Below are 16,092 nucleotides of genomic sequence, written 5' to 3' on the forward strand. Positions count from 1 at the left end.
AAACTCATATACTGTAATAATAGTGTAGCTAGGAAAACCACAGTCATGATCTTTATTTGATTAAGGATTGCACTGACCGTAGTGTTTCCAGTCTACAGTGTGGACTCCTCAGTCCAGCAGTAAGCAGAGATACACCAGAATCCTTCAGGCTGTTGTTGCTCAGGTCAAGAAATTTCAGGTGCGATGCGCCTGAACTCAAAACTGTAGCCAAATTGGCACAGCAGTTCTCTTTCAGCTTGCACTGGTTGAACCTGTAAGAGTGTACATCAAAACAGCAGGGATTTCTTTTACTTAAAAATGTGATTAAATTCCATGGCAAGCGAGTGATTTAAGTTTGTCAGCAAGAATAAGGTCTAACCTCACTGTTTGTAGTTTGCAGTGGTGGCTACAGAGTCCCGCACACAGAGCCTTGACTCCTGCTTCCTGGAAGTCATTAGCACTCAGGTCCAGTTCTCTGAGTTGGGTAGACTCTGTGCTGAGAGCAACAGCCAGTACCTCACAGCAGTCTCCTTCCAGTTTACATTTATGTAATCTGAAAAAAGGAGGGAAAAAAAGCTCTTTTAATAATCTGACCTAAAAACAAATAGCAAGAAGATTGTATATAATCCAATAGAATGTGAACGCAAAAAGCAGTAAACCTAAACCACAAGTCTTTCACCATAAGATGTCGTTGCTGATTTTGGCAGGGTTGTATTGTGCAATTTTTGGTTTCTAAAAGACTGCTAGCAGTTGTTACAGACCTTAAACTCCTAAGTTTACAGTGTGGACTCCCTAATCCAACAGAAAGCAGTTTCACCCCTGAATCCTTCAGGTTGTTGTCACTCAGGTCCAGTTCTGTGAGGTGAGAGGAGGTCGAGCTCAGCGCGGAGGCCAAATCGTTACAGCAGTTCTCAGTGAGGTTACAGTGATTTAGCCTAAAAAAATACAACCCATTTCATTCATGAAGGATGCTCAGGCCAAGGTCCAAGAATAGCTGCAGTATTACATAGACATTACATTTGTTTGTGGCTGCAGAGCAACTAAAATCAACATGCAAGAGACGCTATTATCATGTGGGTGAACTCACAGAGCACGTGTGGAGGAAGTAATGACAGTCAGCAGCTTTACTACCCCTTCTTCTGATCTTATGTACTTCTTCAAGTCAAACTCTTCCTCTGTGGCCTCTGATGTCATCAGTTCGAAAGTGAGCGCGGACCACTGGACCGGAGACAACTTTTTGGCATCAAGCCTCCCAGAACTCACAAAGCTCTGGATCTCCTGCACCAAAGACTCCTCTTTGAGCTCACTCAGGCAGTGGAAGAGGTTGAGCTTGGACTCTGGATCCTCTCTAATCTTCTCTTTGATAAACTGGACGGTTCTCTCCACATCCTCTTTTCCTTCAGCTCCCAAAGACAGTATTCTACCGAGGAGCTCTTGGTTCGGCTTCAGCGACAGCCCCAGCAGAAAGCGAAGGAAGAGGTCCCAGCGGCCGTCTGGACTCTCCAAGGCTTTTTCGATGGCAGTCTTGTGAAAACTGAACACAGACTTGGGGAGCCATCTGGTAGACATCCTTTTCAGGTGTCCAAGAAGAACATTTTCCTTTCTTTGCATGTAGGAATGACGGACATACACAGCTGCGAGAAACTCCTGGATGGTTAAATGTACAAAGCTAAAAACTTCTCTCCTCCTTCGGCCCTCCATCACAAACAGCTCTGTGCAAACTCCTGAGTAGATGGTCGCCTCTTTGACATCCATGCCGCACTCTTTCAAGTCAGTCTCGTAGAAGATCAGTTTGCCTTTCTCCAGTTGGCGGAATGCCAGCTCCGCTAGCTTCAAGACAACATTGTCACTTGACATTGGGTAGTGCCCCTCTATCATCCGGTCTGTCTGGCAGAGAAGGAGATACGCATACATCTCGGTCAGGGTGTTGGGCATGCCTCCTGTCACATTGTCGTGCAAAACTTTCTTCATTACGGTGACTGTGATCCAGCAGAAAACTGGTATCTGACACATGATGTCGAGGCTTCTTGATGACTTCACATGGTTGATGATCCTGGTGGCGAGGTTATCATTGTGCAAACGCTTCCTAAAGTATTCCTCCCTCTGTTCATTTGCAAAGCCCTTCACCTCCGTCCATTGGTGGATGTGCTTTCGGGGGATACGGCTTGCTGCCGCAGGTCTAGACGTGATCCAGATGAGAGCGTTGCCAAGCAGATCTCCGGTGATGAGGTTGGTGATCAGCACATCTAGAGAGGCCGGCTCAGTCTCATCTCTCAAGACCTTGTTGTGCTTGAAGTCCAAGGGGAGGAGAGTCTCGTCCAGGCCGTCGAAGATGAAGAGGACTTTGCATTCTGTTCCCAGCGCCTCAAGAGGTTTCATCTCAGGGAAGAACTGATGGAGCAGCTGCATCAGACTGTAGTCTTTCTCGCCGATGTTTGGATTCAGTTCACGGAAAGGAAGCGGGAAGAGGAAGGTTATGTCCTGATTTTCCTCGCCTTCAGCCCAGCTTAGGGTAAACTTCTGTGTGCAGACAGTTTTACCCACTCCAGGTATACCCTGGGTAAGCACAGTTCTGATTCGCTTCTCTTGGTTGTGCGTTGGTTTGAAAATGTTGCTCGCTTTAATGGAGGTTTCTTCTGTCGTCACATCGTTGGACCTCCGCTGTCTGACCTCATGCTCATTGCTGAAGCCTCCCCAGTCTCCTTCGATCAAGCGCAGTTCGGTGTAGATTTTGTTCAGGTAGATGGTGTCTCCTTCATCTGCATTCCCCTCGTAAATGTTTTGGTACTTTGTCATCACGGTGGATCTCAGTTTTTTTCGTATTGCTTGATGGTCGATTTCTGTTCAAATAATAAATAAAACATTCTATTTTAGTTTTGTAAAGTTCTACCTTTTAATCTTGTGTCTGTACATGGTTATGAGTTTGAACTTGTTAACATGGCGTTGTGTGTGTGTTTGTGTTTGTGTGGAGATCTTTTTGTTGTCTTACCTTTGCCTATTTGATTGCTTGGAACTGATAAAGTAACAAAGAGAAAAGATAGCTGTTACATGGCCAAGCTATTTTGTCTTACAAACTAAACAGTCAAATTTTGTTCTTTTTAAACATGTTTTACCTTCATCGTAGTTCTCCTTCAGTGTTTCAGCCCACAGTTTAAGTTTCATTCTCATCAGTATATCCACTGTGACAGTAACGGCACCGTTGTAGCCATAAGTCTGCACCAAAAGATCCACAGTGCGCGGCCTGTCCACCCTATCGACTCGCGACTTTGGAATATGAGGGAATCCTTCGAGAACATTACTGGACAGAAACCACTGGAAAGTCCTCAGCTCTTTATCAAGCAGCTCCTCCAAAGTGGCCAAGAGCAGCTCCGGGACACGAGCCATGGGTGTTCTCCAAGCTGGTCATGTGATCAACCAGTCCTTTTTGTTGTTGTGCTTTGTCCATCCTTCGGCAGAAGCAACGTTCAAATGCAGCATCAGTTTCGGTTTTGAGTTGATGTACTCCTCACTTTCCGCCGAGCTCACTAAAGCACCGTCACAGCACATACTAAACAGCAGCTTTGTTCATCCTGCCCCTATTATCAGTTTCTCATAAGAGTGAATCTGTCTACATTCCATTCACGAAGAAACAAGTTGAGCCAGTCCAGTCAAGTGGGTGATATGCGCGTATGGGGGTGCTTATAAAAAGCATAATGGTAAAGTATAAAAGGGAGGGACTCTGCCCAGTACATTACACAACAATTTAGTTTCACTATGTGTCACATCTACAGTTAGTTCTATTTTGGTTTATCTGGTCACTAAAACAAGAAATAACACATGTTCTCCCATCATGAAGTGCAGTATACTCTAGGCATGTTTGCATGTCTTTTTGATGAATGGATACTAACATACCTGTATACTCAAAACCTCTTTTGAAGTGGTTTCATAGATGAGAACAGGAAAGGCAGCTAAGTAGCACTGTGGTTACAACAATAGCTGCCAATAAAATAAATACATGAGCAATGCTACACAGTAGGTATTTGAATTCAAATAATGCGTTATATCCAGTCTGTGTTCATATGTCAACTCAGGTACCATAACATTAATAGAGAGAGAGAGAGAGAGATATTATGTTTTGATATTTGTTATTCGCTCTCACGATCGCTTCCCACTGCCAGGGTTGCAACTGAAATAATAGGCTAAAGCAATGACAGTTTATGGAAAGCACAAGTGTAATTATGGTCAGATCTTGGTCCTGACTGATAGGGAAGTGATATTGGAGTTGTGATTTAAACATCTACAGCGTCGGCTATTTTTTAGGAAGCAGCAACTGTATTGCGTTTTCCCTGTAAAACAGAGTCTGTGTTCTTCATATTTATGTAGAATTATAATTTGCTCTTCTTATATAAAACATAAGCGCAAACACTGCCTCTTTTATGTGAACGTGCGCCGCTGGATTGGGAAACCCTGAGTTGACTGAACTAGTTGATAACCACCGTCGTGATACAGCTTATGCGGGACCGCGGTTGTTAGGTGAAGCCGGATAACTGAAAGAGATCCAGGACATGTTGATCTTGCTTCGTAGTACAGGCCTCTGGTAACTGTTAGATAAAAACATACTGTCTATCTCTCTGATGGCACTCTTAATTGTCATGGTTGCTGAACAGGCAGCAGGAGAAGAACCCAAATACAGATGAAAGACTGATGCAGTAAAATAATTTAATAACTAAAGGCTTACAGAGTCCAAAAATTTTAATTTATTTATTTGAACAGGGACAGTGCACAAAAACATTGATAGATGTCGTGCCAGGTTGTAGCAAATTGTTAGTTTCCGCCCGTAGTCCCTGGCAGGAAACAAACAAACTCCAAACATTAACGAAGGTAAGCAGTTAAAAAAAAATAATAGGGAATACCCAGGGAAAGGGAAAAACCAGGGACACTGAAAACACGGACTCAACTTATTTTAATAGTTTATAGTAAGAAACTGACGTTTCAGGGCCTTTTAAGATACTGAGCTAATGCCTAGTATGTATAGGTTTATAACCGACATCTCAACTTATGAACACACTTTTATTTCAAACTTTGAAACAAACAAAATAATAATCATTCAAATATATCAGTGTGTTTCTGGTGTTTCAGACCCAGACAGGTCACCGAGTGACTGGTCATCTGAGCCGTCATACTTCATCAGCAAATTCGTTGATTACATGTAGGGGTGACCATTCGGTCAAATTTGGTCAAATCCAGGGCTATGTTTTACTCTTCAACCACTTTAAACACTGCAATAAAAGCATCATGATCACACAGACATGGACATGACCATACTGATGAACACGGGAACACACTGGGTTACATAACATCTTTTTTTCAGGCAGCAGGAAGGAAAGTCTGAGGTGGAAGTAGAGAGTAGCAACAGGAGCAGCAGTAACAGTACTGACAACCCACATTGTGTTTACTCTGAAAACTGAGGCTTAGGTGGTCCACCTGTTGGAACAAACCTCTCTCCCTGACCTGTCTGAAAGGCTCTACGATGATCAGGTGATGCAAATCGTTTGTGCCCAGGCGGGAGGTTTCCTGTCATAGGCAAGTATCCTCTTGTTCTGCTCCTTTTCAGCACATGCATTAGGTCCATCCAAAGGCTCCGCAAATGCATCAGAATATGGATTCTCCAGAACTTTGAGGAGCGTGTTGACCTACAGGACAAGATACAGGTAAGATGACTTCAATAGAGCTCAACAGTGACTGCCCATTACTCCTGGAACCACACTGTTGAGCTGTATTGATCCTTGAGGCAAAAAATAGGAATGATATAAAACATTTAAATTTAATTAATAAAAAAACAAACAACATTGCTCTTTACAATCTCCATTGACACAACTCAGTCCAATAAAGCAGCTGTTGGTCTTGCAGCAACACAGAGTTTACTAATGTACTATTGATGGCTGTTTGTCTCCACCTAGTGGCCGACTCAGATTCTCCTCTGATGGCAAATGATTTTGGACCAATCTCCTGGGAGAAACCCTGTGATACACTGGTGAACTCCATGTTACCTTTAAGCCCAGCTTTGATGGAGCTAGATGTCCCAATGGGGATTTTGACAAAGAAAGAAAAATAGGTCTCCTGACCTCAGAGAAGTCTCCATTTTCTGCAGCCTGAATTGCATTCTGGGCGATGTAGTTGCGTAGGACAACACTGGGGTTGGTGCTGTTCATCACACTGAGCCGCTCCTTTTTTATTAGTGACAGGTCCCCTGTGCCATCACACTCCCTGGGTAAACGCCTCCTGGTGTTTCAGCGCAAAAGAAATTGAAAGAAAATGTGTTGATTTATTCTATATGGAAATATAAGATATGTTATATGTGTACATATGCTGGTTACACATATATCGAAATGCCATATGTGCATTTTCAAAATTGGAACTTATATAACATGTTATACCAATATATCTAAATTTTCAATTCAATTTTATTTATAGTGTCAAATCACAACAGAAATGAAAATTACATGGGATTAAGTAAAAGTATCTCCACCTCTTTAATGTACTGTGTCAGCACCAATGTGTCAGCATCACACCAGAGCTCAGCTTCCATTTGAGTCGTTTTCTACGTCCCTATGAGGAAGTTTAAGACTAGCAAACATGATGACCGACTAACCGCTGATAGATTCTATTGGCCCTGAAGTGAACTGTGGCTGGAAAAAGCCCAGTTCAATTCAATTTTCAATTCCATTTTATTTATAGTGTCAAATCATAACAGAAGTTATCTCAGGACACTTAACAGATAAAGTAGGTCTAGAACACACTATGATTTACAAAGACCCAACAATTCCCCCCCACACAGAGCAAGCATTTGGTGCGACAGTGGCGAGGACAAACTTCCTTCTTAGAGCCAGAAACCTTGGACAGATCCTGGCTCTTGGTGTCGGTCATCTGCCGCTGCCGGTTGGGTCACAGAGACTACATTTACATGCAGCCAATAACCTGTTCAAAACCGGAGTATTTTTTTTTATATAGCAATAACCCGGTCACGCTCGGCCATGTAAACACCGGCAAAAACCCCAATATGCTCATATTCCGGTTTTTAAAAACCCGAATATGCTACCTGGGTTACCCCTTTTCTAACCCGAAATTTTGGTAATGTAAACGCGTATCGGCATATCCCCATCAAAAGGAACATTGATTTGTGTTCTGCGCATGTTCTATTCGCAAGGAATCTTGGTCTTTTGAGTAGAGGAACTTCTTGTATGCGCCAGAAAACATAGTTATAATAATAATTATGTACTATAATAATATAGTTATATATATATATATATATATATATATGTGTCAATGCAGAAAACCTGCGCGCAGTATACCGGAAGTAAACAAGAAGTAGAGGTAAACATGGCGAGACGCAGCACAGCGCCACACTTTTGGAGCGAGGAGGAAACCAATTTCTTTATTAGTGTGGTGAAAACCATGAATCTTATGTCTTTTGTTGACGGCAGAAAGTACCGACATAGTGAGATTTATAAGAAGGTGACCGAAAAGTTATTGCGTCTTAAGGTTGTCCGTAGGCTACGTCCAGACGCTAACCGTGCGTCGCCGTTTACGTCGGGATATTGCCAATTGATTACAAATTCCATGTAGGAGTAACTCTCTCTGCTCACGCATGTAAACGGGTTATTCCGAATGTTTCAGAAACCCGAATAGTGACCGTAACCCGAAAATTGACAGCTTCTAAACGTAGTCAGAGACACTGATACGGATATAAAGAAATATGATTCATAATAAATCTATTACATATCAGTTACACATACGTGGAATAAATATACGCTTCTATTTCAGTGTCAAATATGTAACTACTCAAAACAGAATTAAATCGGAGTCGTTGCTGTCTTAATAACTCATAAACTGCTGAAAGTTTGACCCAAACAGCTGATCTGTGTCATTTTCCAGTGCGCGGCACAGTTGAACTTCTGCATAGGAATACAAAAGTTCTACGGTTGAGAAAATGAGGTGCCAAAGGAAAGGGCTGTCTCACAGCAAGATAAAGCGTTTGAAATATTCCAAATAAACTTAAAACAAAAATTAAGGAAATTTGTGTTTGGTGGATTATTTCTCTGTGGTAACAATGCTTTTTGGCAATAAATCTTTGGAAAGCCTGTTTAGTTCCCTTTCAAATGGTGCCCCATTTATAAGGAACATGCATTTGTGGGATGAGCAGCAGAGCTCAGTATGTGGGTTGCGCCCATGAAAAATTTGCCAAATCGTCTCTAAGACACTAAAACACTCCGAAGCTCTGAGGGAAACAGTGTTCCCTCTTTTCCTCACCTGTATTGGCTAACCCAGCGAATCCAGTCATCGCGCTGCTTTTTCTTAAGCTCAACCTGATCTGTCTCGAGCAGCTCCTTTAGCCGTCCCATCAGTTCCAGTTGCTGGGACACAGCTGGCCTGTCGGCCACCATCCCAAACATGACTGGGTTAGTTTGTGCCATGGACAGAATCATCGCCAATTCACTAGAAATGGAGAAAATGCTAGAGGTAAGTGATGTTGACCACCGATATAGCTCTAGTCCTACATTATGTTCCATGTTCACTTGCTACGGTCTCAACATAAATCCTTCCAAATGCTATAAAACACACCTTTAACTTACATATTGTCTTGGTAAGCTTTTTCCCCAAAATGCTAGCATATAGAAGGAAAAACAAATTAGAGGACAAGAGAGATTTAGACATTTTAACCAGTGCTTTGCTCAGCTAGCATTACATGCACATTTGTTGGGAGCATATGGTGGGGCAGCTAGATACTTTAAATTCCTGCTATACAGCAGCTGCTCTGTGAAGAAACACGTGTATCCAACCACCATACACTCCCTCACCGGTTCTCCATAGTTGGCTTATTAGCCACCTTTAGCTCCTCAATAGATGCACACTGCTCTAGGATGAGGTCTACTACTGGCTCCACTGTGGCCCTCCCACCGTGGCCCTCGTCAGGCCAGGGGACACGGCTCAGCAGGCGGAAGGTGTTGGTGAAATCTGCACCTGGAAACACATTTTGTTATAGTCCCATGCCCAGACTGTAAAAGCATAACTGTCACATTTTCATAGATTTCTATTTTCAGAGATGTCTAACACATAACCGAAACGTCAGCGGTACCATTAATGAGATATTTGATGAACATTAAAGTATTTAAACATGTTGTAGCAGAAACCCCAAATAGAGGTATGAGCGTAATATGGGACCTTTAAGTTGTCTGTCTTTGTACCAGTGTTGTGCATAAGGTGCAGTAGGTCTGATATGAGTTCGCTGTCCTCCGGCTCTTCTTTTCCCACAAGGCCTAGCTTTTTCCTCATGATACACAGGTAGAAGACTTCGTATGTGGGCATGAATTGATCCAGGATAGCCCCGGCCTCGGCTGCATCCAGTTCAGAGCCCAACGCCTCGGCCAGACGGGCCAGGTTCCAGCGGCACATAGATGGCTGGGCTTGGTACGAGTAGCGCCCTCTTTTGTCTGAGTTGTTGCAGACGAAATCTGGATCAAACCTGACACACGGGTGGGGTTCATACAGAATATGATTTGAGTTATTATATAAATTATCTTCTTTTTACTTACTGTATGTCAAAACAGATTTTTACTTTTAGACCCATGTTAATGGTTAACTTTTTGAGTTTAACCACATTCAGTGGGGCAGAAGAGGTTTTTCAGATTCAAGGAAATTGTAAAAGCGAAGAACACACTTGCCAAATAAATAAGTGCACTGCCACTTTCAGCAGCTTACCTGTCCATGAAACCAAAGGGTCCATAGTCCAGAGTAAGACCCAAGATGCTCATGTTGTCCGTGTTGAGAACGCCATGGCAAAAACCAACACACTGCCACTGGGCCACTAGCTTAGCGGTTCGCATCATCACCTGGAGATAGACACGTCAAATCTGATGGTTAATATGCAAAACCACCAGCATGAAATGAATCAACCTACAGGGAGACCTATCATTATTAGCACATTGTATTAACACCCTAGTCCTCACCTCTCTGAAAAAAACCATATTCCTGTCTTTCCGGTTGCTATGAGTCTGTTGGATATAAGGATAAAAAGTCTCAATGACATAATCCAGCAGCTGAGCGCGAATGTCATGCCGTCCTGCACTGGGACCCTGCAGGCCTGAGAACTCATCTCGGCCCAGAAAGATCTCAAAAGATCCAAATCTAAAACCAAGAGAGGGACATAATAAAACATCCATATGTATCCACAGCTGGCCAACGGTCTGAAAACACTAGAAATGTGTACTACCTGATGAAGGACGGGGCGAGACGCAGGACGACTGCGCAGTGCTCGGGAATGCGCCTGCCGCTGTTGAGTGGATCTCTGGTGACGTAGAGGTCGGAGGTGACTAGCGAGGCTGCACGGGTGCTGGGTATCCCCAGGGCGGCCATGGCCTCGCTGCACAGGAACTCTCTGATGCTGGAGCGAAGCACCTTCCTGCCATCACCATCTCTGACAAAATGGGTTTGTTATTCAGCTGTGATTCACCAGTGAGTTAAATAGGTTGCATCAGTCGGGTTAATTATTTAAATTATTCCATGAAAACTTAATGCTATTATATTACACCAGTAGTTGAACTTACAAACTGTCTCAAAAGTTCTGGTAAAGTTCCAAAACAAGAGCTCTTTAATGTCAAACTACTACTACTACTTAGTACCTGAATTGGACATAAAAAGGTACCGGTACACTAATTCTAGCAGTTCCATGAACTGATGGCCTGTCTAGCTTTGGAGAGACTAACATACCGGTATATTGTGTATAAAAAAAAAAGAAAGAAAGAAAAGAACTTTGCTCACTTGTGGAGTCCTTACATATACTTTTTAGAAAGCCATGACTTTAAATTGTGATTAATTTGAAACTTTCTGTAACTTATGCAATGCTGTGATCTTATTTAATTTGTTTGTTTTGTTTTGCCAGATTGGGGGATAATGTATTAATTTCATTGGTTAAAATTAAAATATATAAAAAAATATATATAGCAGTTCCATGACCAGATCATTGCATGTGTCATATATACATATGTGTGTATATATATATATATATATACATATGTGTGTATATATATATATATACATATGTGTGTATGTATGTATGTATGTATGTGTGTGTGTATATATATATATATATATATATATATATATATATATATATATGTATATGTATATGTATATGTATATATATATATATATATATGTATATATATATGTATATGTATATATATATATATGTGTATATTTGAAATGTGTATTGGGGAATGTGTAAATGGGGAGTACTGGCCCCTTTCAAAGGTCAAGAAGTTTGAGTTTTCATGCTCAATTCCAGCCAGGTTACAATTTGTCCCTACTTTTTAAAGCTATAGCTTTACTTTATAGCTTTAAAAAGTAGCCATATATATATATATACCTACCTAAGTCTGTCTCAAATATCCCTTATTCTATATGTGACTAACGGACCAAATCAGCTGGAGAAACTAAAGGTTGGACTCAGCACATAGTAGTTAAGCAATGGGGGACACATTTGATGTGTGCCAAGCAGTTAAGCTCTTAAGCAGCTCTCTTTGGGTTAATGCTTTCACATGCCTCTGGTTAGAAAAGCTTATGAAGGATTGGCTGTGTCACCTGCTGAAATTGTCCTACTCTCACTTGGTCAGATAAAACTTCATAATTTTATCCTAGACCTATAACCTGTTGCTGGGGTGTATCAAACTGTTCCAAATGTGTTGTCTTAAAATGAGATGCCAAATGTGTAAGTGCTGAACTGTCAGCACACAGCAAAAAAAAATACCTGGAGTAAGGTGTGACTCCTGCGCCTTTCACCTGAATCTCCCATCGCCCATGGGTGCCCGACTCTACCTCCCCCAGGTACATCACCGCTCCATCTCCCAGTTGTCCCGCAAACAGGCCGAACTGGTGCCCGCTGTAACAGTGCGCAGCCGGGTCGGAGCCCGGCAGCAGCCGGGAGCCGCTCAGATACTCCGGAGCCTGGGGATTACTCAGCACGTCCCGCTCACTCAGGTCGAGCAGAGCCAGCGCTGACCGGGACAGGGCCACGAAGGTCGGACGTATCAGGGGCTGGAGAGTCCGGATTCTTGAGAAACATGCCGCTGGGACCGTCCGGGACCCGGGCTCCTCGGAGTCGTCCACCGGCAGCTTTTTCAGCGCGGTGTTGTTGAAAGGTAGGCGCTTCAGGGCCGTGGACACGCATCGGGAGGGCTCCATGAAGACTGGAGTTTAATACGACCCAGCCAGTCAGTGGTAGGGCTGTGGCGTTGTTAGGTCATTAGCTATTGTAGCCTATGACACTCAGTGTTCAGGACCGTGACCAAATGTAAGCCTTAAAAGTGAAAAGCTATAGCCTGGAATTAAATAGGCTAGAACACATTTAGTCTTTGCTTTTTTAATCCAGGCTACACCCAAAAACTTCAAAGTAGAAAAATAATAGCCTACTAATAAAAATAAAAAACGTTGCAAATCCAGTGAAAAAACTTTATGAAATCATAATATTTATGAGTTAGTGATACAACAAATCAATTCTATGTTGCCTGTTTTTATTATTAAGGCTATATGTTTCATTGGAGTGCCTCTCATGAACAGTGGTTCCCAAAGTGGGGTCCAGGGACCTCCCAGGGGTCCTTGAGGACGTTCCAGGGGATTCCCAGCAAAAAGAGGAATAATTCAATAATAATAATTTATCTTCGCTATAATTCCATCCGTAACGTAAGTAGCACAATGACAGAATGTGCGACTATTTCGGTTATGGGTTTCATTCACTTTCTGTAATAGAACATCTAAAAGCAAAATTCCTATCGGACAAATCCCTTGGACCAAATCTTATCAAATGGGTCTGTGGTCTAATCTGTGTCAGTTTAGGGGTCCTTAGTCTTACATTGCCAGACCCTCCTCCACGGCGCTGCAGAGGAGGAGGAGGCTAGTCCACACAGCACGGAGCCACAGTGCCGCTGCAAAATAGCCTCGGGAAGGAACTTGTTTTGGTGGAACATGTGTATGCTCAAAGGTTGTTTTAGTCGTGCAACAGAAAACTCTGATTGGACAGATAGTCTAGCTAGCTGTCTGGATTTACCCTGCAGAGATCTGAGGAGCAGTTAACCATAGTCCTCAGAAATCCACCGGAGTTTAGAACGCCAACACAAAGAAAGCGAAAGGTAACTGACATCCGGCCGAAAAGAGTGAAATCAGGCACTTCCATATTGTTAGATGCCAAGTTGGATATATTGGAGCTTTCAGAAAATCTGTTTTAAAGGTCAATGACCCGGGACCCCGGCTACACCTTTACATAGAAGTGTTTAACGTTGCGGATAGACGACTTTCTTCTGCTGGAAACAGATGAAAACAAATATGAGGTGAGATAACTAGGTAAGATGACTCAAATAAATTGACTCAGATAGTATATAAGCATATATATATATATATATATATATATATATATATATATTAGGTTTAATATATTATACAGTATGTGTGAGTGTATGTAGTTACGTGGGTGGGTATGCGTGTACTGTATGTGTATGTATAGGTGCGTATGTTCAGCATATGTGCATGTGTTTATGTAAATACTGTATATATACATAATATATTGTATATATGCTTTTTGTTTTATTTTACCTATTTGTGAACTAATTTATAATTTTGTTGTGCTTTTCTTTTGATATGTCTAAAATGCATTTCTTCATTCATTAGTAATTTTAGTAGTAGTGTATATTGCACCAATTGGCCACCATGTTTATGTTTGCATCATAGTCTGGCTGATCAGCAGGCCTAGTTGTGGAAGTCCAGAAAATAGGCTGGCAAGCAGGGCTGCAAGACATGAGGGAAATATCTAATTGATTATAGTGTGATTTTGGCGAGGATCTGTTCCAAACAATCTGTAGGATAGGATTTGTAGGATTGTGACGTCTCTGCAGCACCCAGAGGTGGGTAGAGTAGCCAAAAATTGTACTACTAAAAAGTAGTCATCCAAATAATTACTTGAGTAAGTGCTTGGTGAAAAAAACTACTCAAGTACTGAGTAACTGTTAAGTGTAGTGTCTGATTATTTTTTAACACAAGCATTCAATCAGACAGACAAAAATACAAAATAATCATCTTTAAGCAAATTATAGTTCATCCAATCAATTAAATAAATTAAAATAAATTAATTACAAAATAGCTTAAATTAAAATAATCCAGGTAAATTAAAGTACTTAAAAAATAAAATCAATAATAAATAATAAATAAAAAAGAAATAAGCACAAGTAACACAAATTTAACAGGCTCTGCAGGCAGAACTAGAACAAGGTAATGTAGCTGCTGTTTCACACTTTTACTATATATATATATATATATATATAAGGTAAACATGCTTTCAATATGAGGCCAGGGGTGTACCTCCTCGTCTATGTCTGCATTGCCGACGGTTGATTCTGACATTTTTGTTTTGCTACGACTGTAAAGCTAATCCGTCCGAACCCGTCCCGCCAGCGATATTACGAATCCCACTATGGCCACGCCAAGACCCGCCCTTCAATAGCATTTATTGGCCAGGCGTCCATAAGAACGCAAGGTAACGTAACCCCATTTTTTCATGTCCTATCCCCTGACCAACCGGCTATCCTAACCAAGGGGGTAAGCTTCGCTTCAGAACTCGAGCCATCATGGCGCCATTTTGTTGCTAACTGGCCATCACCTCCTGTTAGCATTCCGCTGACCGCCATTTTTTTTTACGTCACTTGACTGAGAATAACTTTACATCTGAAGTGTTTAAAGACTCGATTTGTCCATTGTTTAGTTCTAAAGAAACACAACAATGTATAAAAGGCTCAATTACCTTGTATCTCACGTTATGGCTCCGTAGCAGACGTTTTTGTAAAAATAGGCTAACGATTGTGTCATAACCAAGTGACTTACTGTCGCACAGTAGAGGAATTACCGTATAGTACAGGAGAAGCTCGCAGGCAGTTTGGACTTACATTAGCTGTTTAGGTTTAATTACGAATGTTAACTAGCATGTTAGTTAGCAATAATTAGCCTGTGCTTATGTTATCTCCTTACATATACCTACACTCTCCGTCTCTGTAAGATTGGGAATGATTGAGATTTCTCTTGGCACAGCTACCAGAACACTTACAACTTTCAGACACGTTGCTCACGTCACATTTACGCGGTCTCTTTCAGTTGGAGGCTGCGCAGTAAAGCTGGCCATCACCGGAAAAGTGCTTCTAATAGCCTTCACTGGTCTCCGTCCAGAGCAACGGGCTCTGTTGGTCCATTATATATATGTCAATGATCCTAACCCTAACCACTCGAGGTGAAATGCCTAACCCCAACCAATCAAGCTGCTTCGTAGGGCGGGTCTTGGCGTGGCCATAGTGGGATTCGTAACTTTGCGTCCCGCCGCCGAGATTGAGTATGGTCAAGTGACGAGACTGCACAACTGCGTTTGATTGGTGAAACACAGTCACGTGGTAGAGCCTTTAGCGGAAGTCTCTCTCTCTGTCAAAATAAAACATTCAAATGAGGCGGACGCGGGGGGGATAAAAACAATGATGCGTAGAATACCAAACAGGTAAAAAGAAAAGTAACAAGCTCATTGTAGCCTAATGTAGCGTAAGTAGAGTAAGAGTACAGTTTCTTCTTCACAAATCTACTCAAGTAAAAGTAATAAGTATAGTGATTTAAAACTACTCCTAGAAGTATAATTTTTTCAAAAACTTACTCAAGTAAATGTAACTCGCTACTACCCACCTCTGGCAGCACCACAATACTTCATTCAGAATGGTTCGACACATATATTTTGCCTTTAACAAATATTGCGCCAGGGGGACAAGGGAAAATAAAATAGTAGGCCAACACAAACACGGACTGAAAGGAATAAAACGTCCGCACTTAATGGAATGGAAGGGGGATGTAATTTAATGTCGGCTACTGTCTACAACCACATCGCGCAATCTAAAGTTATTTTGTGAATGAAATAGACATATTACATACCTGAGGGCCATTTTGGGGTGTGGTTTGAATCATTTACAATCCAGTAATTGTCTCCATCTGTTGAAAGCCCGACCCAGTGTGACTCGGATTTCGCCTGTCGTCTGTCCCTTTCCCTTTTAGCTTTTAGTT

General features: G+C 41.9%; 2 protein-coding genes across 4 annotated transcripts in view; both read right to left on the bottom strand.

Annotated features, from left to right (window-relative positions):
* LOC120553085 (NACHT, LRR and PYD domains-containing protein 12-like) overlaps positions 1-3,616 on the bottom strand; it is an 11,753-nt gene extending 8,137 nt beyond the window's left edge. Inside the window, exons 1-6 of one of the 2 annotated variants that reach the window (XM_039791162.1) lie at positions 3,093-3,616; positions 2,969-2,992; positions 1,067-2,819; positions 741-914; positions 359-532; positions 78-251 (exon numbers count right to left, since the gene is read on the bottom strand). In XM_039791162.1, coding sequence (XP_039647096.1) covers positions 78-251; positions 359-532; positions 741-914; positions 1,067-2,819; positions 2,969-2,992; positions 3,093-3,363 — 2,570 coding nt within the window. In that variant the 5' untranslated portion in view covers positions 3,364-3,616. Of the gene's footprint in view, positions 1-77; positions 285-358; positions 533-740; positions 915-1,066; positions 2,820-2,968; positions 2,993-3,092 lie in introns of both variants that reach the window. The other variant, XM_039791161.1, reaches the window with a different exon arrangement.
* A 1,076-nt stretch (positions 3,617-4,692) lies between these two features.
* selenoo2 (selenoprotein O2) lies at positions 4,693-12,278 on the bottom strand. Of its 2 annotated transcripts, XM_039791165.1 has the most exons (10): positions 11,765-12,278; positions 10,229-10,432; positions 9,966-10,143; positions 9,718-9,848; positions 9,204-9,481; positions 8,846-8,979; positions 8,592-8,623; positions 8,269-8,454; positions 6,084-6,240; positions 5,493-5,651 (listed from the first exon to the last, which is right to left on the bottom strand). In XM_039791165.1, the coding sequence occupies exons 1-10, from the start codon at positions 12,196-12,198 to the stop codon at positions 5,493-5,495; spliced, it is 1,893 nt and encodes a 630-aa protein (XP_039647099.1). In that variant the 5' UTR covers positions 12,199-12,278. The 2 variants fall into 2 exon arrangements, with proteins under 2 accessions (XP_039647097.1, XP_039647099.1); XM_039791163.1 differs by lacking the exon at positions 8,592-8,623 and having other exon boundaries at positions 4,693-5,651; positions 8,817-8,979; positions 11,765-12,276.
* Between the last annotated feature and the right edge of the window lie 3,814 nt (positions 12,279-16,092).

The sequence above is a fragment of the Perca fluviatilis genome, chromosome 23 (genome assembly GCF_010015445.1).
Source record: "Perca fluviatilis chromosome 23, GENO_Pfluv_1.0, whole genome shotgun sequence".
NCBI lineage: Eukaryota > Metazoa > Chordata > Actinopteri > Perciformes > Percidae > Perca > Perca fluviatilis.